At 40.6% G+C, this 25,685-nt stretch overlaps 1 protein-coding gene and 1 pseudogene across 3 annotated transcripts in view; one reads left to right on the top strand and one right to left on the bottom strand.

Moving 5' to 3' along the window:
- Window positions 1-845: 845 nt before the first annotated feature.
- The window catches only part of SOAT1 (sterol O-acyltransferase 1), a 74,607-nt gene continuing 49,767 nt past the window's right edge, over window positions 846-25,685 (top strand). Inside the window, exons 1-2 of one of the 3 annotated variants that reach the window (XM_088845299.1) lie at window positions 846-1,018; window positions 16,622-16,750. In XM_088845299.1, coding sequence (XP_088701425.1) covers window positions 16,627-16,750 — 124 coding nt within the window. In that variant the 5' untranslated portion in view covers window positions 846-1,018; window positions 16,622-16,626. The remainder of the gene's footprint in view (window positions 1,019-16,621; window positions 16,751-25,685) is intronic. The other 2 variants (XM_055419177.2, XM_055419176.2) reach the window with 2 other exon arrangements.
- Window positions 6,274-7,972, bottom strand: LOC129551329 (eukaryotic initiation factor 4A-II pseudogene; annotated as a pseudogene).

The raw sequence follows: 25,685 nt of genomic DNA, 5'->3' as shown, positions 1-25,685 counted from the left end.
GTCGGACACGACTAAGAGAATGAACTGAACTGAACTGTCTTTAAAACGGCTTCCCTGGTGACTCAGTCTGTAAAATAAGCCGCCTGCAATGCAGAAGACAGGCAGGTTCGATCCCTGGGTCAGGTAGATCCCCTGGAGAAGGGAATGGCTACCCACTCCAGTGTTCTTGCCTGGAGAACTTCACGGACAGAGGAGACTGACGGGCTACAAGGAGTCAGACACCTCTGACCGACTGACATACTTTTAGCTTCCTAAAACCTAAGCGATCTAAATACATACAACCTAACCTATGTCCCAAACCTCTCTGCACCATTTTTTAATTGTGAAGTTCCCTTTTACATTTCTTAATTGCCTCGTTATTTCATTTATCTTACTGCATCCTTATCCAGTTCTCTGAAAGACACAGTTAAGAACTGTTTAAAAAGTATTAAAGCATCCCATGACAAACGCTTCGGGCTAGCGCGTGCGGTGGGGGTGGCGGTGTCGGTTCAAACTGCAATGGTCCACAGATCAGGCGGATTCCGCGAGCCTCTAGAAGAAGCAACCAATCTCGCCAGTCCCGCGCTACCAGGCAAAAGCTGCCTTTTCAGACGGGTCCTAAGTTGGCTCGGTCCCATTTCTGCAGCACATTAGATCCCTGGGGCAGAAGTGGAAAGCAAGCGGCTGTCGTGGGAGTCACAACCGGCTTGCCCGAAGCTAACCCCGTCAACTGGCGAAGGCCAGCCGGGGGTTCTAGCCCTGGGAACCGCGCGCGCCCGGGAAGGGGCGGGGCGGCCGTGGGCGGTGGGCGGAGCCTGGAGGCTGCGGGACCACCAATGAAATCCTCAGCCGGCGCTGGCCGTGCGCGTGACGCTGCGTAGCGGGGCTCCGAGGCCGGAGGCGGCGGGGTCGGGAGCTTTATCTTCGTCTGCGGTTGGGCTGGCTGCGTTGCCGGCCTGGGGCATCAGAAGAGCGAGTGGCCCGGAGCCGACCTGCCTGCCAGCGGGGCTGGGACAGCTTCTCGGCTTTGCCCGCCGTGGTGAGGTTCCCCGGCACATGCTCCCCTGTCCCCCTCCTCACTTCCCGCCTGGGTCCGCCCACCTCTGCCTAAGAGGAAGGGGAGAGACGTGTCGGCCCCGCGGGCCTGGCCTTGCCCCGGGGCTGCGGGGGAGGGGGAGGCTCCGCGGGTTCTGGTCATTTTGGGGGTTGGGGCGGGCGGGAAAGTTACCTTGGGGCGCCGGGGTGGCTGGCAGCCTTTTAAACCTTAGAGGTTTGTTTGGTGTCCACCCTCAAATTCTGTGGCCTTTATCAAGCCAGTGGTAAAGAAAGTTATGAATTAGAACACATTTTATTCCTGAAAAAGCGATACCAAAAACGCACTCAGAGAGTCAGCTTCTGATTGAGTTTGGGGAAGAAGGTGTGATAAATCTGGGTGCCAAAGAGTTTAAACTAGCTCATATTTTATTTTGCCGTAGTGTTCTTGCCTGGAGAATCCCAGGGACGGGGGAGCCTGGTGAGCTTGCCGTCTATGGGGTCACCCAGAGTCGGACACGACTGAAGTGACTTAGCAGCAGCAGTAGCAGAAGGATGTAATTCAGTTTCTGTCATTCTTAAATGTTAATAGGCATGCAGTTTAAGTGATATGTATATTCAGAAATTATTTGTAAGCGAGAAACAACAATACATTATATTTTCCACGTCTGTATATGGATTAAGTGTATTGGTCACTTAATATTAAAGTGGATGCTTAGCTATTTAAGCTACTGTTTTTTCAGCGTCTGTTGAGTAGAATTCAACTTGAAGCATTCCCCCGCCCCTTGTTTTAACTTGGACAGTATCGATGAATGGCTTATTAGGGAAGTTGTGGATTGTCTAGGCATGAGGACGGATTTTGCAAGGAGCTCTAATGCGTAATTATTTTAAAATGCACGTGTCTCAGTGCTGAGAACTCGCAAAGATTTCCCATTCTTAGGATAAAGGTCAAAACACTACTGCCACACTCATCTCCAGTTCAGTTTGAGCCGCTGTTCTCCTGTCTCTCTGGGCTCAAGCCACACCAGCTTTATTTTTGTTCTTAGAAAGTTTTTCTTTATTATCTCCTGGTCTTTAGGGGTTTACTCCACCTCTAATTCTCTAATTTCCTTTAGTGTCAGTCCAAATATCTTCAGGAAACCCACCCTGTCCTGGTTAATCCCTCCCAGCATTCTGTTTTCCTTTGCTTCAGTTCATTATCAGTTGTAACGAGCTGCATTAGTTACTTCAACGCTTGTTTCCTCTATAGCATTTCATGAAGGCTGGATTGGTCCATCTTATTTAGATCTTAATTCTCAAACTCAGCACCTTGCACAGTGAAAGAGCTGGAGGACAGAGGAGGGGACTTTTGAATGAAAAATATTCACTAGAGAAGGTTATCTGTTTCTTTGGAAAAGGTTTTTAGCAAAGGCTCAAAGTTCAGAGTGACCCCATGGACTCTTCACGACCCCATGGACTGTAGCCCGCCAGGCTTCTGTGTCCATGGGATTTTCCAGGCAGGAATACCGGAGTGGGTTGCCATTTCCTTCTCCAGAGGATCTTCCTGACCTAGGGATGGAACCCGGGTCTCCAGCACTGCAGACAGACTTTACCATCTTAGCCACCAGGGAAGCCCCTTAACAAAGGCTAGTTAAAGAAATTTATTTTTGGAATTTACCACAGAGGGTAAGTGCTTATACAGACCCTATAGATCTGAATGAGAATTTGTGTTCTTTAGTTTTGCTGACTGACTTAATGACCTAGTTCTTTGATATGTAAATACAGAGTTGTGCTAGGGCCAGCCTTTAGAAGGAAGGAAGAGTAAGTTTATGTTTTGAATTGTTACATTCATCTGTAAAGTGTTTCTCTTTACCACTACTCTGGGAGTGTTGTAGCAAAGTCTTCACCTAGAGCAGGTGTTCAGTGTTTTATAGATTTACAGGTTCTTTTGAAAGCTTTATTAATAAGAACACTGCAGACAGGCTAATGGAGAACACTTGAACACGACTTTCTAGCACGATACATTTCAGTGGTTCAGTCCAATTTTTTCTGTTTTGCTTGTGTAAGACAAGTTAGATACTACCACACTGAACATACCAAAACCATTGAATTGATTGGATTCTGGTGCTGGAGAAGACTCTTGGGAATCCCTTGGACTGCAAGGAGATCCATCCAGTCCATTCTAAAGGAGATCAGTCCTGGGTGTTCATTGGAAGGACTGATGCTAAAGCTGAAACTCCAATACTTTGGCCACCTCATGTGACGAGTTGACTCACTGGAAAAGACTGATGCTGGGAGGGATTCGGGGTGGGAGGAGAAGGGGACGACAGAGAATGAGATGGCTGGAAGGCATCACCGACTCGATGGACATGAGTTTGAGTGAACTCCGGGAGTTGGTGATGGACAGGGAGGCCTGGCGTGCTGTGTTTCATGGGGTCGCAAAGAGTCGGACACGACTGAGCGACTGAACTAACTAACGAATAATTGTTCAGTGTGTTGTATTTTTAAAATAGCTATTTAGTCAGCTTTATGTCACTTTGGGTGTAAATGTTTCTATTGCCACTTACTGGCATGTGACTTTGAGTTGAGTAGTACTTCCGAATCATTTGCATCTTTTGAAAGGAAATGTTAAGTGAGGTATGACCTGACACTGGCACCCAGCCCTGTAAATGTTACTGGCATAGTAAACGTGAATGCCTGGTTCCTTTCATGCTGGACCTCTGGTGAGTCTAGTCTTATGATCATGATTTTTACTTCCTCATTTTGCAACCCAAGTCAATATATTTCTTTGTCCTTCCTGAAACCAACTGCAAGTAAATAGTAGCTATTAATGTCCCCAGATTGTGAAATAACCTATGCCCCACTCTCTTTTTTCTGTTTGTTTATTTCTCCTCTCTTTTTAAGGTCTTATGTGAATTTTCCTTGATATTGACCGTAGGTTACCTCTTGAATCCTCTAACGTGATTTGGAACATTCCTTGCTTCTAGTTTTCCTCTCATCTTTCCTGGGCCTTTCTTTTATATGGTTCTTACTTGCCTTGGAGTATTGGGAAAATCATAAACCACTCTTTTTTTTTTACAAGTGAGTCAGAATTTATTAGGTAGGAAGTGGGGAAGGTGCAGCACAAACAGAAGTAGGCAACACGCAAAGTGAACCGAACCTGAGATTCGGGGGGGGGGTGCTGCTGCTGCTGAGTCACTTCAGTCGTGTCCGACTCTGTGTGACCCCATAGACGGAAGCCCACCAGGCTCCCCCGTCCCTGGGACTCTCCAGGCAAGAACACTGGAGTGGGTTGCGATTTCCTTCTCCAATGTGTGAAAGTGAATTCGCTCAGTCGTGTCCGACCCATAGCGACCCCATGGACTGCAGCCGACCAGGCTCCTCCATCCATGGGATTTTCTAGGCAAGCATACTGGAGTGGCTTGCCATTGCCTTCTCCGCATAAACCACTTTTAAAGTGGGATAATAGTAGGACGTCCCTTGTGGTCCAGTGGTTAGGACCTTTTCCTTGCCCGTGGCCCAGGTTCAACCCCTGGTTAGGGGGCTGAGATCCCACAAGCTGTGTAGCTCGCCAAGAAAAAAACAACAAAAACAACCTGCTGCATAGATTGTTGTGAGGCTTAAATTAGCCAAAGTTATGGCACATGTTAGCTTTATTATTTTCTAAGTAATCTCTTTTCTTGACTTATGGTTTCTCCTGAGACTTCCTGCCTGTGCTTGGCCTTAGCTTCTGCTTGTATACCAGTGAATCCCGCGTCTGTTTTCAGTCCAGGTTTGTATGTTCATCTGCCTGTCGACCGTCATCACTTGATTGACTCATAGGTGTATCATATGAACTTACCTACTCATTTCTTTTCTCCTGTTGTTACTTAGCTTAATGGCACACCCGGAGGCTTAGTTCAAAAACTCACTTGGGATCTGTATTTCCAACTGCCTTCTGGATGTAGTAGCTTCTCTGTGGCTCAGTGTTAAAGAATCGGCCTGCCAATGCAGGAGATGCGAGATGCAGGTTCTATTCTTGGGTCTGGAAGATCCCCTGGAGAAGGAATGGCAACCCACTCCAGTGTTCTTTCCTGAGAAATCCCATAGACTGAGGAGCCTGGTGGGCTACAGTCCCTGGAGTCACCGAGTCAGATAGAACTTAGTGACTAAGCACACATGCACTCTGGATGTAGGCACTTGGGTGTCTCATAGACGCCTCAGCTTAATGTTTGTAAATTAATCTGATCTCTCTTATCTCTTCTTCATAAAATCATTTGTTCTTTTAAGAAACGCATGTCATTTGAGCCTTACTTTAGGCTTTTATCATTTTGTGAGAGCTCATTGTTCTTCCTGTGGTCCGGGAGGGCAAAATAATCCCCCTTCACCTTTCTTGAATTCTTCCCCCCCCCGCCCACCGTCTAGAATTTGCTTTTTTCATTTTGATAAAATAATACATAACATAAATTAACCTTTTATGAAAACTTTATTTTATATTGGAGTATATAGTTGATTGGAACCCTTCTTGAGTTCTTGATACAAGGTAGATTAACAGGAGAAAAAGAATCTTTAATTTGTGCGCATGGATTTCTCATAGAAACAGGACCTAAGAAGTGAGTGAAGGTGGCAGCTCTTACATATTTTAGACCAACAATCAATTAGGAATTGACTGGACAAAGAAACTTAGGTTTGGATGCTTGATAAGTAAGAATCTTAAGCAAAGTTTGGGCTTGGGTAGTAAATTAGCAGGAGAAGGCAATGGCACCCCACTCCAGTACTCTTTTGGAAAATCCCATGGACAGAGGAGCCTGGAAGGCTGCAGTCCATGGGGTCGCTGAGCGTCAAACACGACTGAGCGACTTCACTTTCACTTTTCACTTTCATGCATTGGAGAAGGAAATGGCAACCCACTCCAGTGTTCTTGCCTGGAGAATCCCAGGGACGGGGGAGCCTGGTGGGCTGCCGTCTGTGGGGTCGCACAGAGTCGGACACGACTGAAATGACTTAGCAGCAGCAGCAGTAAATTAGCAAAGAAGTGCCAGGTGTTTCCTTATATAGGCCTCTGGGCCCTGCATTCCCCATCTCTGGTGATAAGGATGTCTTTCTACTTCCCCATACAGGGAGGGCACCTTTTTTTTTTTTTTTTTTTTACTAATTAAATATTTTATTGAATAAATATAATACCAAACAAAATGCATTCAAATGCTAAAAAAAAATCAATTTTAAAGGCCTTTCTATTCAGGCTAATGACAAACACAATAAAGGCAGATACGCTAGTTTAACATAATTGGCTGATTTTATACAGCACTTATATCTTTTAGTTCACAAGTATATTATTAAATGATAGAGAACATCTAATACAACCATTTCTACAGAACTAGGAAATAAATTTCTAAGAAAGAAAGATTTTACAGACCCCATCTTTTATACCCACCCCAACAGTCTAACTCTAAAGAGGATAAAGCCAATGACTTTCCTCACAAGAGCTCACGACTAATGTCGCTTTGCTATCAAAATCTGTATTTCTGATCCGTTATGAGCATCGAGACAAGATTCAAATATTCCCAAAGAAAGAAGCACAATGCACGTTGTGATCGCCTATTCAGCAACAGCGAGCACTGCATTCAAAACTATCTCATCCCAGGAATTAAATAAGGTCGGCCACATTCATTGGCATTTCCTCCACTGTAGTATTGTAGAAAGTCTCAGTGTCACGAAGAATCCTCTTGTCTTCTTCAGTAACAAAGTTTATAGCCACACCTTTCCTCCCAAATCGACCCCCTCTGCCAATTCGACTCGCTCTTTATTCAAACAGTGTGCTGTTTCGCTTATGATTCCACGTCCTAAATTACGTCAACGCCGTTTCTGAGTGCCATCTCGTCATCAACTGCTGCTATCGACTCCTGTGAATATAGTTTTCACGATTGGTAGGTAGATCATAGTTTATAACCAATGACACTTGTTGCACATCAATTCCACGAGCCAACAAGTCAGTAGTGATCAGAACACGGCTTGACCCTGATCGGAATTCCCTCATGATAACATCTCTTTCTTTCTGGTCCATGTCACCATGCAGGGCAGAAACTGTGAAGTCCCTGGCATGCATTTTCTCTGTGAGCCAGTCCACCTTGCGCCTTGTATTAAGAAAAATAACAGCCTGTGTAATTGTCAGTGTCTCGTACAAGTCACAAAGTGTATCCAACTTCCATTCCTCTCTTTCAACATTAATATAAAACTGTTTGATTCCTTCAAGGGTCAATTCTTCCTTTTTCACCAAAATTCGAATTGGATCTCTCATGAATTTTTTGGTCACTTCCAACACATCCGTTGGCATTGTGGCAGAAAGCAACACCACCTGAATACTAGTATTTAATTTTTGGAAAATCTCATAGATTTGATCCTTAAACCCTCGGCTCAGCATTTCATCTGCTTCATCCAAAACGAACATTTTGATCCATTTTGGAGAAAGATATCTCCTGTTTAACATATCAAACACTCTCCCTGGTGTTCCAACAACAATGTGTGGTGCTTCAGCCTGCAGTTTTTGCATTTCATTTCGAACATTTGTTCCACCAATGCAGGCATGACAAGTTGCTCCCATATAATCTCCAAGTGCCAGAATTACCTTTTGGATCTGTTGAGCCAGTTCTCTGGTGGGGGCCAATACTAGTGCTTGGGTCTCCTTGAACTCAATCTCCAACTGTTGCAGGATGGAAATAGCAAATGTGGCTGTCTTGCCAGTACCTGACTGAGCTTGAGCAATCACTTCATACCCTTTAATACACGGAATAATAGCTCTCTGCTGAATAGCTGATGGCTTCTCAAAACCATAAGCATAGATACCCCGAAGAAGAGACTCCTTTAAGTTCATATCATCAAAGTTATCAACAATCTCATTCCAGTTGCTCTCGATGACACCATCGGGGTCCATTCCCTCTGGGCCGCCATGTTCTCTGTTATAATCCGCGGAGCCACCAGACATGATCCGAAGAGCCACTCAGTGCCGGACTGAAAAAGAGGGAGGGCACCTTTTAAATGGAGATTTTATTTACTGCTTTTAGGAAAGCAGGACTGAGAGGAGAGTCAAAGTCTGTCTTGACAACGGCTCTTTCTTCAATACAGTCAGTGTGCCATTGAGGCATATTTTGGGGCAGCTTGCCCTGGGCCCCAGCACTGCCAAGCTCTCCTCTCTGACACATCCTCCACCTTGCTGCCTGAATTCTTACTGAAAGACGCATACTACCTCAGACAAATATTGAGTCACTCTCTTGTCTAAAAGCCTCTGTCAACTCCTTGTTTGTGTTAAGTTCCAGACTCCTTAGAATCTTAGAATCCTCTGAGGGCCCTTGACTTTTTCTCCTTGGCCTTCCGTTTCCCTTGTGTTCCAGTCTTTTCCTTTTCTTTTAGATCTAACCTAGGTTTTCCCTACTTCAGGAAACCTTTCCTAATTGCCCCTAAACTTTATTGGGCATCAGACTTGTAGTCTCTTCATTATGAACGTACATCTGAATTACTATTCTGTAATACTCCTGTAATTATGTTTTTATGTCTTTCTGCCACTAATTTTTCATTCCTTGAGGGTTCAGACTGTTGGCAGTCATCTTTGAATCTCAGGGCCTGGTGTGTAGTAGACTTCAATAAAATGTTTGTAATAATAGATCTATCACCAAGGTCTGTACTTGTTCATGTTTTCAGATTGCTTTTCATCTGGCTCTGTTTTGATGCCTGGCAAACTTCCGTTTCTTCTTTGAACTCTGGCTCTAATGTCACCTTTATGAGGACTTACCCAACTTCTCCAAGTGGTTGGTTATGCCTTCTCTTGACTGTGTGTGTGTGTGCATGCACACACATAAGTGTGCGAGAGCAGTTAATGGGGTAGACCTCTGTATCATTTACAGTAAATCTCACATCATTGTAGAAAGAGATGCTTAAAATACCTGAATTTTCAGATACTTGACACCTAATGTTTTGTGTCAACAGTTTAAAAAATTGTTTTTCAGTGTATATTAAGATTTTTTTCCTTGCCTTCTATGTTTAAGTGACCATAGCCTTTTAAAAAGTGTGCCAGCGTCATTAAAGCATGAACTTCAGGGGAGTTCTGGTGGCCTAGTGGTTCGAATTCACTGTGGCCAGGGAAGTAGGTCTGCTTTGATGCAGTGCTCTGTTGGGGGACTCATAAGAAATGTAAGCCGTTTAACTCTAGAGGAAAAACCTGTGCTTGTTTTCTCCTTTCTTCCTACTTTTAAAGTTTTCTTTATTGTTGTCTTTAATTTTGCTTCTAGATGTCACTACTTTTTCTTTTTGAAAACGGGGACAGGCTTACCTCCCTCAGGGTTATTGTTAAATTTAAAGGAGGTAATATATACAAAGGTCTTATCAGAAAGTAATGTTTATTTTAATTATTTGAGTTATTTCAGGAGAACAGTCTCTCAAGTTTGAGAGGTTTTCCAGTGAAGTAAAAAAATCATAGCATTTGTTAACAGATTTTTTTCATAGCCAAAGTTTGTTTTTGGGTCCAGAATGGCAGATGTTGATGAAAAATCTTAAGCTTTAGAACAGATCATTTTAAGGTATACCCATACAACTTAAAACCCCAAACTGGTTGTTGTATTTATTTTTTAGTATTAAAAGGTAAAGTTAGAAATGAACATGAGTTTCAGCTCTCATTCTAGCCTCTTGATGATTGTTTCATGAACATGTGAAAGGAAGTTGTTTTATTTCCTTACTGTGTGAAAATGCTTGATAACTATTAACTCATTCAACTAATATGTATTAAGTACTGACTGTTCAAGCAGAGTTCTAGATAGTTGATAAAGTGATGAACAAGACAAAATTCTGCTTTTCATGGAGTTTAGTCTTTTCATGGTGTAGATAGGCAGTTAACACTAAAGTGTATTAGCCCATACATGCTCTGAAGAAAAATAAAGCAGGGGAAGTGATAAGACTAAGGTGCACCCACCTTAGTGGGTGTTTATTTTAGTTGGGGGTAGATAGGGAGTCCCTGGGGAGGGGACATTTGCGAACTTAAACGAAGTAAAGGAGGAATCCTTGAGGGTTCTGAGGGAGATGAGCCAGAGAGAGGCAACAGCAGAGACCTTTAAGTGGGAATGAGGTTGGCTTGACCAAGAAACAGCAAAAGGGCAAAGTGACAGGAGGAGAGCAAGGGAGACCTGTCGTAGAAGGGGGAAGGTAGGGAGATGAAGGTTAGGGAGGTGAATGGCAGATCATGGATGGAGCAGTTACTCGACAGTGGTGAGGACTTGAAACAATTCGGTGCTTAAAGGATTTTGAGGTAGGGCAATGATCTGCTCAGATTTGCCTTTTAAAAAGTTTACTCTGGGCCCTGTGTGACCCAAAAGGGAGAAGATGAAGAGAGACTAGTTAGGCTATTACAGTGAGAAGTGGCGGTGGTTTAGATTGTGCTGAAGGTGGTGGATGGGGTAAAAAGATGTTAGAGTGGGATATATATTTTGAAGGCAGAGTAAAATGGCCCTGCTGTTGGCTTGGTTAAGGGAAAGTAAAGAAGGATAATTTGGGGTTTTTTGTTTTTAATCTGGGCAAAGACTGACTGCTAGTTCCAGTAACTGAATTAGGAAAGATGGAAAAATGGAGTTGGCAGGAACATCGGCAGTTCAGTTTTGGTCCTGTTAAAGTTTGAGATGCCCATAAGACATCTGCCTACATAAAGGGCTCTGGTAGGCCTTTGGATAGGAGTCCAGAGCTCAGGGAATTCTGGGTCTGGTGAGGAGAGAAGGGTATCATAGTGAACTGGTGATGATCAGAGGGTTAGCCACTGGAAATTAGAATTATGGACATGGTGCACTTGTTGGTATCTGTAAGTTCTAGAGGAGGATTTGACTGGACATAAGAACAGCTTTTTGGAGAAAGAAGGAAGTCTAGGAGCTTGGAGACCAGGAGCTTGGATGTAGGAACATGGATGTTGAAGTTAAAAAAGTGTGGAAGAGTTAGTGGAAGGGAGACAGGAGGAGTGAGTGATGTATTCACATTCTCAGTAAAGGAGGGGAGTGATCAGGAAGACAGTACATACAAAGAGAAGTATCAGGTGTGATAATCTGACTGACGTATTTTAAGAAAGGGAAGGAGGAATGAACAGTGACTTGGAAATAACAGGAAATGAGGAGGATAACTTCCTCTCCTGTGTTATTAATAATAGAAGGGCAAGAAAAGACTGTGATCTCACATACAAGGGCAGTGATTCATGCCAGCACTTAGATACCACTTAGAATTAATGACAGTTTGCATTTTTAACTTTGCAGTAGCTGAAGTAGTCTGCCTGTGTCTAGATTGGTAAGAGAGTGGATTCACAGTCCCATCTAAATGAATAGTCAAAAATTCACCTCTCCTTCATCTCACCTGGTTACAAGGCATTTCCCTGCTTACACTCTTGCCCTCCTGTGGTCTGCTTTCCACACAGAGGCTGAAGGGATCCATCTGTGTAGAGAAGGAACAGTTGAACTGAGCGTTACTGTAATTTCCTTCCATTTTCTGCCACAACAGTCATGTACTGTTAATGACATGCATGGCAGGAGGAACTCAATTCAGACATCTTCTCATAATCTTGGATTTGGTCAAAATTGAGGTGAAGCATAGGTAATAGTTTTCCTTCCTAAATTCTGTGTATATGACAGTAACAATTTATTAATGTTTTCTCGGAAGCCATATGATGCTTGAGCTGCATTTGAGAAGGTGTGTAATTTTGGATCTCTGCCCTCATCTAGCACCTATTAAGAGCAAACATGTAGAATTTGAGGGACAATACAACTTTATATTTGTGTCATATAGCATACAGGGGGTTAAGGCAATGGCACCCCACCCCAGTACTCTTGCCTGGAAAATCCCATGGACGGAGGAGCCTGGTAGGCTGCAGTCCATGGGGTCGCTAAGAGTCGGACGTGACTGAGTGACTTCACTTTCACTTTTCACTTTCATGCATTGGAGAAGGAAGTGGCAGCCCATTCCAGGGTTCTTGCCTGGAGAATCCCAGGGACGGGGGAGCCTGGTGGGCTGATGTCTGGGGTCGCACAGAGTCGGACACGACTAAAGCGACTTAGCAGCAGCATATAGGGCATCGATATGTAGGGGTTGCATTCACTTAGTTAATTTTTTAAACTTGGTTGTTAATACACAGCAGAGTGCCAACATTTTATTATCTTTTTGTGTGTGTGAGGTAGTATTTAACTTTCTAGATGAAGGATGCAGGGGTTGGAGGATTTACGTGAAGATGCACTGTAATAGAGCAGAGACACTGACTCCCTCTTGGTATTGACTGCATCTTGAGCTTTCCCTGCTGTCTTCTGGTTCTCTTTTCCTGCTAATGGAGGAAACTGAGGGCAAAGAGACTAGTGTAGACTATGACATACAGGTCTTTGTGAGGAGTTGGTGTTTTCTCCTGTGGCCCACCCTATTGGTCTGTGGCGTGTACTTGTGCAAACTCAGTACTTGTGCTTTAGCTCTTGAAGTTAGGCTTTACCTTCTAGGTTGATGGTTCCCAGTCATCACCAAGCACTCCTTTTAAATTTTTGCCATTCTACAGTGTACTCAGGGTTAGATTTTTTTCCCCGTTTGATCTGTTTAACAGCATTTGTTTGTCAAACTTGGTTTTGTTTTTTTTTTAAACCTCTTTTACTGATTTCTCACTGAGTTGATACAGTCTCAAGCCACAAGCAAAGTGACATAGTTAACCTGTATTGCTTGCTTTATGTGACAAATGTATAGTTGCCTATTTCAGTTCATATTTGAAATACCCAAAGTAGCTTCCCCAGGCCCTTAGTCTAGGGGGCCCCCACCCCCAGTTAAGAACAGTTGTCAATCTTATTGTTCAGTAGAAGGTGTAAAGCTGTTAACAGTGAAGATGGTGCTCATTGGTGTTCTTCCATTGTAGATTTTCCTCTTGATTCTCTTAAATTTAGAGAACTGTATCGTATTACTCAGAATAATTGGTTGTGGTATTAACTGGTACATCACTTTCTGTAATAATATATACCTATCATATTCCAGATACTTCCCACTAGATTTGGGGAGTTCAAAGAGAAAATACCATTTAGTCCCTGTCTTTAAGAAACTTTGCCAGTGGACAATGAAAAACAAAAGATGGGTCACGATTTAAAAACCTAAAAGAGAAAGAATGAAGAGGGAAGACATGAGAAATTAAAGGTCAGTGGGTTACAAGACAATGTTTCTGCTCCTTGTCTAAATGGATAGAATTCATAGACATCCAGCTTCCTGGAGTAGTTGGCACCATTATTGGATTTATCTAGAGAACCAAGAGGAGGTGGAGAGATGGCAACAATTCTATGACTTAGATTCAGGACTTGGAGAATCCATAATAGTGTTATTCAAAATAAGTTGATTTCCTATATTCCCTGATAAATAAGTCACAAGTTTTCTAGGGCTTGCTAACACTGGTGGGAAATGTTGAATACATTCAGGTCTTATGTCAGAAATCTACACTTTTCTGAATCAGTTCCCATAATCATTGTGGCAGCTTAACCCTGTTCAGTCAAGTAGGGTTGGGCATAATCAAACACGTTTCTTTAGGACTGATCTCAAGCCATAGAAATTGATGGAAAGACATTCAGTTTCTTCTTTGAGGGTCATTCTCTCATCTTTCTGACTCCTGCTTTCCCAGATATTTGAGTATTATAGTGGCTGCCACAGAGCTAAATTGCTCTGTAATCATTGGAGGCAGCTCCTCATCCCATGTTCATTCCTTATGTGCTTTTTTCTTCTTAATCTCTAAGAAAGGGTATGGACATAAGTTCACTTTTTGCAAATAACCTATAAAACTATGTGTCTATTCAAGTTATATATACACTGAAAATGCAACTGAAATGTTTAAAAGATGAGTATAAAATAAATGTGACCAATGTAATTATGAAAAAAAAAAAAAAGAAACTTGTGCTTAGCAGAAGAGGCATATCGTATTGCTCACTGAGTATATTAATGACAGGATACACAAGGTGCGTTTGGGCCACAGAGGAAGGTGAGGTGATCAAAGAAACCTTAGCAGAGGAGATGAGTCAAGGCTGCCTGCTGATTAGAGTAGAGGCTAGGGAATCCAGTAGTTCTGGTTTTGAATCCCTATTCTGCAGTTTTGAATCCCTGTATGATTTGGAGTAAATTAAATCACCTCCCTAAACTATACTTTGAGACAGGAAAGAGTATGTAGGAAGACATGGTGACCAAAGTATTTCCAAATACTGTGGGAATAAAATAGTTGTATTTACTTTAAAGATTGTATTGAAATTAAAATAATAATGCATGTAAAAAATGTAAGGACTCAAAAGTAAGAGTCCCTGTTTTTAATTCCACACTGTTAACTCCTGTATAATTCCTTTTTGAAACATCTTGGTTCTTTTTGCATCTTTTCTTTCTCTCTTTGTCCCTGATTTCTTTTCTACTTCTTGTTGTCTTACTAGAGGGCATCCCTCAGAGTTTAGTTGTCAGTTCTTCTCTAATCTTTCACATTGGAGAATTAAATGTTCTTCTGGCTTCTTCTGTCACTGTTACACAAATGATTTTAAATTTACCAGTTACCCTGACCTCTTCCCTGGGTTTCTCTTCGTAATTGGATCTGTTGTTCTCCTAAAATTTCTACTTGATATGTTGTTGTTAGTCTCCAAACTGTAACCATGATCCATTGGACTGTAGCCCACCAGACTCCTCTGTCCATGGGATTTCCCAGGCAAGAATACTGGAGTGGTCGCCATTTCCTTCTCCAGGGGATCTTCCCAACCCAGGGATCGTGTCTCCTCCTTGACAGGTGGATTCTTTACCACTGAGCTACCTGGGACTATTCCATAATTCTGCTTCATTTGTTTGATTTCACACACACACACACACAAAATAGAAGGGAAGTGATCTAAATTTGTCAGATTTTTACTTTGCCAAGCATTGGTATTTAAGACAACAATCAAATTCACCGTGTACTCCATTTTGTATGTAAAGGGCATTTTAACATAACCGTTTTAAAAGACCATAATCTTATGATTTTAAAATAATGTAGTGACTACTTTATTATGTTTTGCTTTAGACTGCCAAAAACTTCTATGTAGTTAAACATTGCTTTGGAGTAAGCATATTATAGTCTTGATATTGATCTGCCTAAAATTTGATTTTGATTATGTTTGTCAGTGCTTAAAATGGCCCACTACTGCCTTAAAAAAGCCCTAATTTGTTAGGTCTTTTCAGTTTGACCCTAGCTCTTTTTTCAAGTCTTTTTCTATTATCAACTTAAGAAAAAAAAATCCAAACAGCAGGTGATGTTTGTAGTTTGGATCTGATCCAGGTTCATATCTGACCATGCCATTAGCTTTGTGGTCTTGGACAAGTTACTGTCATGAGAAGAAGCAAATAGTCCTGGAGCTGCTCTGGTGCAATCAGCTAGGCTTTGGAGTTTCTGTGGGCGGGCCTGGCACTTGACAGCTAGGTCTTCAGGGGATTCTGTTGAACATAAATGGTTTCACCGAACATCAGCTTTAGACAAGACCATTCTGTCAACGTGATGGATCAAGACAGGAATAAGACCTTGTTATCATCATGGTTGCCCAAGTCACAAAGAATCCAACATCTCCCTCCCCAGTCTACTGGGAATGATTGTTGCTGTTTTGCCAGTCACAACTTTAGCCACCCTCTAGTCTGCCTCCTTGTAGAGAAGATTTGTTGGTATACCCAATCATCAAACTGTCCTTGCTTTCTGATAAGCCTCAAGCCAGAGTGAACCCCTGCTTCTTTGGACTCTGCCCAAAATCACTTAGTCAGATCCCAAGCCCTAAGTAAGTCACTTCGAATATTCTCTCCCTGAGATGCCCCACAGTTTCCCATGAAACACATTCCTAATAAACTCGTCTGGCCGTTGGTATGTTCCTGGTATATGCGTGAAAGGCATTAACCATAACTACCTGGAACCTTATTATTTTCTCATGTGAACCAGGAGTAATAATAGGAATTTTTTTTTTTTTTGACAGAATTTTGAAGATTAGACAGAAAACTTAAAGCACCTAGCAGAGTCCTAGTAATTAGTAAAACTCAACAGAAGTTTGTTTCTTGTCCTCTAGCAAAGTAGTCTGATCAGTCATGGGCCCCTAAGCAGGGCTTGCAAGGACCTTGCTTTCACCCTTTCTCACCCATGGAGTGCTCCGTTCTCATCCTTCAAGACTCAGGTCACATACCTTCTTTCCTATGAAACCTTTCCACCTCTTAATGATCTCTTCTGTCTCTGCACTTCAGGTATGTATCATTCTTACCCCTGACTTGACTATTTATCGTGTTCTATCCTGTGGCATCTTTTAACTTACCCTTTACTTAATTCTTAATTTTTTATGTTCTTATGCCTAGTTTGTTCAGTTTTTTTTTTTTTTTAAAGAATGGGGGCTCTGTTTTGAAACCAGCCAATGCGAAGAGTCGGACACGACTGAGCGACTGAACTGAACTGAACTGAATGATTTTATCAAGACTGGTTTCTTCATATTTGTTACAGTATCTTTTACTCAGAAAATGTTTAAACGTGATTAAAAGTATAACAAAAGGAAGAAAATATATCATTTGTCACCTTCCCTTAAATATGGTGATATTATGAAATTTACCTATGCCATATCCTTAGTTTAAAGCTTTTTAATATCTTCTTGCCTAGACAGCATGGTAGTGGGTGAAGAAAAGATGTCTGTACGAAAACGGCTGTTGAAGTCCAGGAACCATGCTGAGCAAGAGGAAGAAGGCCAGAGAGACTGTACAGAGGAGACACAGGAGACACCTAGTAACGGTGAGGCTTTTACTTTTTCTGAGGTGAATTAATGAAATAGGGAGCAAATTCAGTGTTCCCGAACAAGGATTACTGTCGGCTCTTAACTGGCTGTGGTATGAGGCCTGTGGGATCTTAATTCCCCAACTAGGGGTCAAACCTGCATCTCCTGCAGTGGAAGCTTGGAACCTTAACCACCGGACCACCAGGAAAGTCCCTCTTAAGCTCTTAAAAGTGGATATGCTGGTAGGCACTGTAAAGTGCAGAGGAGAGAAAGAAATTAAGAGAATAGAAAGGAATACTTTGGTTTAGTTGCCAGTCAGCGCCACTTTTGATACTGCTTGTGACACTGATGTGTGAATTGCTGCTGCTGCTGCTAAGTCACTTCAGTCGTGTCCGACTCTGTGTGACCCCATAGACGGAAGCCCACCCACCAGGCTCCACCGTCCTTGGGATTCTCCAGGCAAGAACACTGGAGTGGGTTGCCATTGCTGCACCTCTCATAATAGAGGTGAGCTTTACTGCTCAAAGTGGAGTTTGCAGTGTATGATTTAGTTTTATTTATTTGGTAACAGACTAAAAAATAAGCCCTTTTAAAGTGATTCATTGACCATTTTGTGGGTATCTGCTGTGTTTTAGACATCATTCATTCATTTTGTTAATTTCTTCAACTACCTAATTCCTATCAGTATTTACTGGTGTTCTGCTAAGTGTTGTAGCTACAGCAGTGATCGGTACAGATATGTTTGCCCTTGTGGAACTCCAAGTTAAGTGAATGAGAACCCCTCTCCCCGCTTTAACATAATTAGATTATTAGAAATAAATGCTACTAATTAGTCTTTTAATAGTTGTAATTAGCATAGTGAGCATAATTAGCAGGGCACATAACCTAGGTAAAAATCCTGGGGGGAGAGACAGATGAGGGAATTTTGTTAGTTCGCATGTCCAGGTTTGCTTAACATGAATACAAAGAAAACTGACACAGTACTTGTTTGTTAAGGTCAAGGTTTATGCTTAAGACTGATAGACTGGTAAACACAACTTCACTTGTTGTCATCTATTGCATCAGGCTATTTATTTTTGCTGTGATGTTTGTATAGTTTTGATTTCAGTGAGGATTTGAAATTTGAAGCTTGTTTGGTTAACAAATAGGTGTGGAACTTTTTGAGATGGGTTATCTTTGGCATCCTGAAACTTCTTTCCTAAAGAAAAGCTTTTGCTTTTCCTGTTCAAATTTAATTGTAAATTAAATACAGCCACTGGATCAGGAATATAAATGTTGTTGCTTAAGTTTGCATAATGAAGTTTATTGATTATTGGACTCTTAATTAGCTATTTATGAAATACTTATATTAGTACATGAACTAGCTTTAGTGTGATTTTAAAATGTGAAAATTGTGCAGAATGGTAAGCCAACATTGGTTAGAAACCTTCCCCTTCCATAATTTAGGGACTGGGTGCTAATTCACATTGTTTTTATTGAAACTTTCTGCTATTGGATGATTTTCTTTCTGTGTCCTTTTTTATTTTTTAAAACTAACGTGTTTAAACATGTATAACTTCTGCATGTTTTCAGCACTGCTTATTGTCTTAGTTCATTAAGTTTTAATCGGTTCAGATTTTAGTACAGATAATGAAAATTGAATTATTTAGCCTGAAACAAGAAGTCTGAGCTCCTCCTTGTTTTAATGTAAGTAATGCTGATCTGAAAATAGTGTTCCTCCATTTACTTTAACATTGATTCACTTTGGGGGAGTAAGCAGATGGGTAAAATGTGACTTGTCGATAGTGAGGGCTTAAAGGATACCATGCCACACCTGTCATTGTGGCCTGCCAAGCTGGGACCAGGGGCATTTGCATCACCTGGGAGCCTGTTAGAAATCCCCGTTGCACACTTAATTGAATAAAAATTTCATTTTAGTAAGATCCCCAGGTGATTCCTATGCAGGTTAGAGTCTGAGAGACAGCTCTTAGGAGTAGCAGTTCTCAATTGGGATGTGTATTAGTCAGAGTTCTCCAGAGAAGCAGAACCAATAGGATATATAAACAAATACTTCAAGTTATTACGAGAGACTGGCTCAGATGGAGCCTGTGATACCCACCTCTATTTTTAATATTTAGAGGAACTGGCATACTGTTTCCTCTGGCAGCTGCACATTTTACAGTTCCACCAGTGGCAATCAAGGGTTCCAGTTTCATCACATCCACCTGTGCTTACTTTCTCTTGTTTTGTTTTTGGTTGGTTTGTCTGTGCTGGGTCTTCATTGCTGCAAGGGCTTTTCTCCAGTTGCCGCCAGCAGGGCTACTGTCTGGTTGCTTTGTCTGGGCTTCTTTTTGTGGTGGCTTCCGTTGTTGTGGAACATGGGCTCTGGGGTGTGCAGGCTTCAGTACTTGCAGCTCCCGGGCTCTAGAGCACAGACTCAATAGCTGTGGCACACGGGCTTAGTTGCTCCGTGGCATGTGGGATCTTCCAGACCAGGGATCAAACTCATGTCTGCTGCATTGGCCACAGTAGCCCCCAGTAAAGCCCTGGTTTGTCTTTTTAGTAGTAGCCATCCTAATAAGTATAGGATGATACCTCACTGTGGTTTTGATATGCATTTTTCTCATTTAGTAGTGTTGAGCGCTTTTTTATATATCTGTTGGCCATGTGTGGATCTTCCTTGGAGAACTAATCATACCTTTTGGCCATTAAAAAATTGTTTTTAATTTTTCTTTTTTGGCTAAGCTGGGTGTTCATTGCTGTGTGTGAGTTTTCTCTAGTTGCAGCAAGCGGGGACTACTCTTTAATTGCAGTGCATGGGCTTCTCATTGCAGTGGCTTCTAGCTTTAGAGCCCTCTGGCTTGGTAGTTGTGGCACATAGGCTTAGTTGCCACATGGCATGTGGAGTCTTCTCGGACCTACACTGCACTGTAAACTAGTAAATGTGCATTATGTCTTAAAAAAAGACAGGGTACATACATTAATTTAAAAAGCCTTTCTTATTGGACTTTTTTGGTTGTCCGGTGCTGAAGACTTCTCCTTCAATGCAGTGGGTGCATGTTTTATCCCTGGTCAGGGAGCTAGGATCCCACATGCCTGTCGGCCAGAAAACCAAACAGAAGCAGTATTGTAACAAATTCAATAAAGGCTTTAAAAATGGTCCACATCGAATAAAAAAGGAATCTTAAAACTATTTAAAAAAATGCTAACCATCATCTGTTTTTCTCAAGTTTTCTTCTTCCAGTAGTAACATGAAAGATCACTGATCACAGAGCACCATAACAGATACAATAGTGGAACATTTTAAATATTGCAAGAATTGCCAGTATATGACAGAGGCTTGAAGTGAGCAGATGCTGTTGGAAAAAATAGTGTTGATATCTTTGCTCAGTGTACAGTTGCGCAAACCTTCAGTCTATAAAATCAAAACCAAAACCCTGCGGTATCTGCAAAGCATAGTAAAATGAAGTATATTTGTATATGGGTCTTTTTTAGTGTCTTTCAACAATGTTTTATAGTTTTCAGTTTGTAAGTTTTATACTTTTAAGTTATTTCTGAATATTTTGTTCCTTTTGCTGCTATTGTAAGTGGAATTAATTTCATTTTACAATCATTTGTTGCTAATGTAAAAATGCAGCTTGTTTTTGTATATTGATACTGTATCCTTCAACCTTACTGAGCTCCTTTACTAGCTGTGAATTTTTGTGTGTGTGTTTTATGCTATTTTCTATATATAAGATCTGGACGTAAGAGTTAGTTTTATTTCTTAATTTTCAATCTACGTGCCTTTTGTTTCATTTTCTTACCTAAATGCACTTGCTAGAATTTCCAGTAAAATGCTGAATAGACTTGGCAAAGAGTGCACATTTGGGCATTCTTGGGTTGCTTCTGATCTTAGGGAGAAAGCTTTTAGTTTTTCTGATACTTAATGTTAGCTGTGGGTTCCTGTAGGTACCCTTTATCAGGTTGAGAACATTCTCTATCTTTCTATTAATTTATAGATAATACCTACTCTTCATTGCCTTTTATTTTGCTACATTGTTCATTTGATAGGTGATTAATGAGTAAGGGTAATATGATGATAACTGAGGCTTCCAAGGTGGCTCATTGTTAAAGAATCTGCCTGCCAATGCAAGAAATGCCGGTTCAGTCCTTGGGTCTGGAAGATCCCCTGGAGGAGGAAATGGCAGCCCACTCCAGTATTCTTGCCTGGAAAATTCTATGGACAGAGGAGCCTGATAGGCTTCAGTCCATGGAGTCACAAAGAGTTGGACATGACTCAGTGATTTGAGCATACATAATAATAACTACTAGCAGTTTTATCATATACCAGGCACTAGTTTAAGTGTTTAACAAATATTAACTTGGTTAGTAGACTTCTAGTTTTATTTAATTTTAGGGTTCTTTGTGATACATATATAAATGTTTGAACAGAGAGAACAACCTACCTTATGTAAAAATTGAGAGTCCCTTGGCAAAAATATATGAAAAAAAGTGAATATCATTGTTATTGTGTAATTTGGCACCTTTATTCAGTTTATGCATCTAATCATAAAACTGAATGGTGTAGGTAGAGCTTTGATCAACTAAGTAGATTGAGAACACATTTTTCCCCCTTTGGGTAAGACCAAAACATGTTTGTTTAAGAAAGTGCAGATAAACAGAAGTTCAAGTGTCTATGATTTTTTCCTTGGCTGTATTCCTAGAAATTGTTTTTATTTATTTATTTTGGCTGAACTGGCCCCGTCAGGCAGCATGCAGGGTCTTAGTTCCCTGACCAGGGATTGAACCTATGCCCTCTGCAGTGAAAGCACAGAGTCTTAACCACTGCACTGCCAGAGAAGCCCCTAGAAATTGTTTTTAGGTCAGTGGGAATACATATTCATAAGTTTTTTGGGCTGAGTATTGCCAAATCGCCCTCCGGAAATATTGCACTCCCAGTAGCAATATGAGAGTGCTTATTTCTTCAGCCTTTCTTCAGTCATGGATGTTATAACCTTTTGAATAAACTCTATGGCATTTGAGAGATGACAGATTCCACTTTACTTGAAAAAAGGCTTTGTACAATGAGGCATAATTACCAGCAGCAATAAAGTTATTGAATATTAATTAGTACTTTTTATAGCTTTTAAGGTCAAAAGGATGAGTTAACAGTCCTATGTTAAAAAAAGGAATTAAATAAATACAGTGACTAAATGGTATAGGAGACCACCTGCAGTGGGAGTAGAGGGAACATTGCTTTAGAATGGAGGGGAGTATCTCACAGAGGAAGTAGAATTTCGGTTTGATCTTTAAGGAGGAGACTGGGAAGGGGCTTTTAAGAAAGCCAGGTAGAAAGGAATGGGTTTCAAAGGCATAGAGTTAAGACTGTACAGTGTTATGTGTGTGGTGTTTTGTTCACTTTTGGAGAGGATTGTGGGGTGAGAAGGTAGTTCAGAGATGGATTTGTGGTGTTTTTATTTTTCTTTTACGGACGGGAGGACAAAATTGGAAAGGCAGAAGGAAATCAGAGGATAGGGGTTGGAGTCTGACTAACTGTATATGCAGTCATTGACTGCTTACTGGGTTCGTTCGGTTAGTGAATAGGTTGTTCAATAAAGTTCTTGGTGAAAATGAAAAATATGTCTTAGTTTTACTTAAAACCGAACAAACTTCTTGGCCAACCCAGTACCTATGTGGATGACTTACAGCCGTCAGACGTACTTAGATTTTTTTTTTTCCTTAGGCAAAACCAAGGAGAGCAGCTGTTAAAGCATTCTTTCACTAAGTTCAGGAAAGTATTCGTTTATCTTCTTGCTGATGGTGCTGGCAGCTCTTCTGTCGCAGATCCTAAAGTAGATTTAGGAACTCCTTGCTATATAATACATCAGCTGGGAATTTTTTAATTTATATAAAACCTTTAATATTTCTATTAAAAGTTATCTCTGTTGATTTTAAAATAAGATTATATGATATCGTAAAAGTTTAATGGTAATAGGACCAATTCTCTCATTGCATATATGGGCAACCCATACAGTTGATACAGGTGTGGTGACAAAAAATAAACCAAAGTTAGCCCTGGTTGAGTAGTGTAGTTCAGGGTTATTTAAGTTATAGGTTAGAAACCTGTTTATAGCTTAAAAATTATAGACCAGGTGAGATTGGTACATCCATTTATTGCCTTTGCAGTTTACCTATAATATACCTTTAAGATTTCAGTCTGTTGTCCTCATGATTGATTGGGGCTATTTCCTCTTCAATTGTCCTTGTTGAAGAAGTAAAAGACAGTTTGATTTAATTAAACAAATTGCTGAACTGTGCTTATTATTTTAAAATTTGAAGTAATGTATTCTCTTTTTAAAAAAATCAAATATTGTAGAAAGTTATAAAGTAATAATTCTTCCCTTAAGTAATCATGTTTTGCTTTTCTGTTTTTTCCTACTTGTGGGATCATATTTGGGATCTTTTCTGCAATTTGCTTTTTCTAAACTTTTTAATTCAATATATGTAAGTGGAATTTTCTTAAAAGTATCTGTGTAGCATTTCTGTTGCACAGTGAAAATTGCTCAGTCTGACTTTTGGCAGCCCCATGAACTGTGGCCTGCCAGGCTCCTCTGTCCATGGAATTCTCCAGGCAAGAGTACTGGAATGGGTTGCTGTTCCTTTCTCCAGGGGATCTTCCTGACCCAGGGATCAAACTGGATCTCCTGCATTGCTGTCAGGTACTTTACCTTCTGAGCTACCAAAGAACCCTGTTGCACAAATGCTTGTCGTGTCCCTTTTGAGTGCACATCTGGGTTGCTTCCACGAATTTAGATTATAAAAGTGCTGCAGAGAACATCCTTGAAACCATGTCCTTGCTTACTTGTACTTCTAGGATACATTCTTTAAAGTGAAACTGCAGGATCAAAGAGTGTTTTCTTTTAAAATTTAGATATTACTGTCTTTTTTAAAAATGTTATACCAGTTTATACCACCATCTATATTGTTTCCCTGTACTCTTGTTAATATGTCATGCTAATCTTTTTTTAAACTTGCTAATTTGAGGGGTGAAAAACAGTATCATATATAGCATAAATTTGTTCTTATGACTTATGAGGCAGAAAACTTTTTCCACATATTTACTATATTTTTTCTTCAAAAGCCCTGTCCATTATTTTTTGCCCATTTTTGTTCCCTATCAGATGGCTGTTATTTTTCTTTTATTTTTGTGAAGAGTTCTTTCTGTATTAAGGAAGTCACTCCCTTTGACTATCATGTACTATGAATATTTTTAACTGTTTATCTTTTCACTTTGCTGATAGTGTGCATGTTTAGTTTTTATGTATCACATAAGATACATGTATCACATTAACTCTTGTAATGTATCACATATCTCTTGTATTGTTTTTAGATGTCTTGTCATGCTTAGAAATCATCCAAGATTATGAAAAAGGAAAATGGATGATTTTTTTTTTTACCTTTATGGGTTTTTTAAAATTCAAATGTTTGATCCATTTGTAATTTATTTTTAATAATAAGTGAGCTGGGATCTAATTTTACGGTTTTTTGAAATGGCTACCCAATTGTTTCAACATTATTTATTAAATCTCCTTTTCTGTGTAATACTTAGCACCCTCATTTCTAGTTCAGATTCCATTTCTCTGCAGGAGTGTAGTTGTGACTAGTAGAGAATTTTGAAAGGTTTTTTGAGGTCAGTGGAGCAGTAGAGGATTTAGACGGATTATAATTTTTTTTTTTTAATCTCCTCTTTTGCTTCTAAGATTGATAAATGATTGATTCTTTCAAGGACTACTCCTAAACCTATCCATCCTATGGACATAAATGGCTTTCCCATGATGGTTTTAGATTATATATATCTCTGTGGAGAGCAAAGTGAAGTTGGGATGAAGGTCTTCTGTGGTATAGTCAATGAGAATTTTTTAGAAAATAACCAGGATTTTAAAATAAGTTTGAACTTTTCTAGGAAGTAAAAAACCTGCTAGTCTGTGCCTACGCATTAGCTAATTCTGTACTTTGCCACAAGGATACAAAGAAAACACTAGCTAAAAGAAGTGAAACTTGAAAAATGGTTATTAGTCACTACCTTGTACTCCTTAGTCATCTTTAATAATTTAGTCAATATAAGTAGCACTTGATTTTTTAAATTGTAACTAATGAATTTTTAAAAACTTTTTACTTTGTATTGAGGTATAGCCCATCAACAATGTTGTGGTAGTTTGAGGTGAACAGGGAAGGGATTCAACCATATATTACACATATCCATTCTCCCCCAAGCACTCCTGCCATCCAGGCTGCCACATAACATTGAGCCAATACATACAGTGCCATACAGTAGGTCCTTGTTGGTTATCAGTTCTAAGTATAGCAGTGTGTACATCCATTCCAAACTCCCAAACTATCCCTTCCCCTGATTGAAATTTCCCCTGGTAACCGAAAGTTTATTCTCTATAAGTTTGTGAGTCTGTTTCTGTTTTGTAAGTAAGTTCATCTGTATCACATTTTAGATTGTACATACAAATGATAATGTAGGATATTTATCTTTCTGATTTAGTATGGTAAGCTCTAGGTCCAGTCAGGTTGCTGCAAATGGAATAATTTCATTCTTTTTTATAACTGATCAATTTTTTTTCCCCCCTGATCTCTATGGCAAGAGATCAGAAGATGGGTTTTACTTCAGGCTCATTTATTTACTGGCCATGGGACTGTGGGCAAGATGGTTAGTGTCTTTGACTCTGATTTCTTTGTTTTGAAAATAGAAATGACGCCAGCTATCCCTTATTTATTTATTTATTTATTTTTGACTGTGCTGGGTCTTTTTTGCTGCACAGGCTTTTCTCTAGTTGTGAGCAGGGGCTACTCTCCAGTTGCCATGCGTGGGCCTCTCTATACAGTGGCTTGTCTTGTTGCAGCTTCTGGGCTCCAGAGCACAGGCTCGGCAGCCATGGCGCATGGGCTCAGGTGTGTCTCTGCACATGGGATCTTCCCAGATCA

The sequence above is a fragment of the Moschus berezovskii genome, chromosome 17 (genome assembly GCF_049115385.1).
Source record: "Moschus berezovskii isolate FMDL1 chromosome 17, NW_MosBer_1.0, whole genome shotgun sequence".
Taxonomy (NCBI): Eukaryota; Metazoa; Chordata; class Mammalia; order Artiodactyla; family Moschidae; genus Moschus; species Moschus berezovskii.
This window is presented reverse-complemented; position numbering and strand designations above follow the sequence as displayed.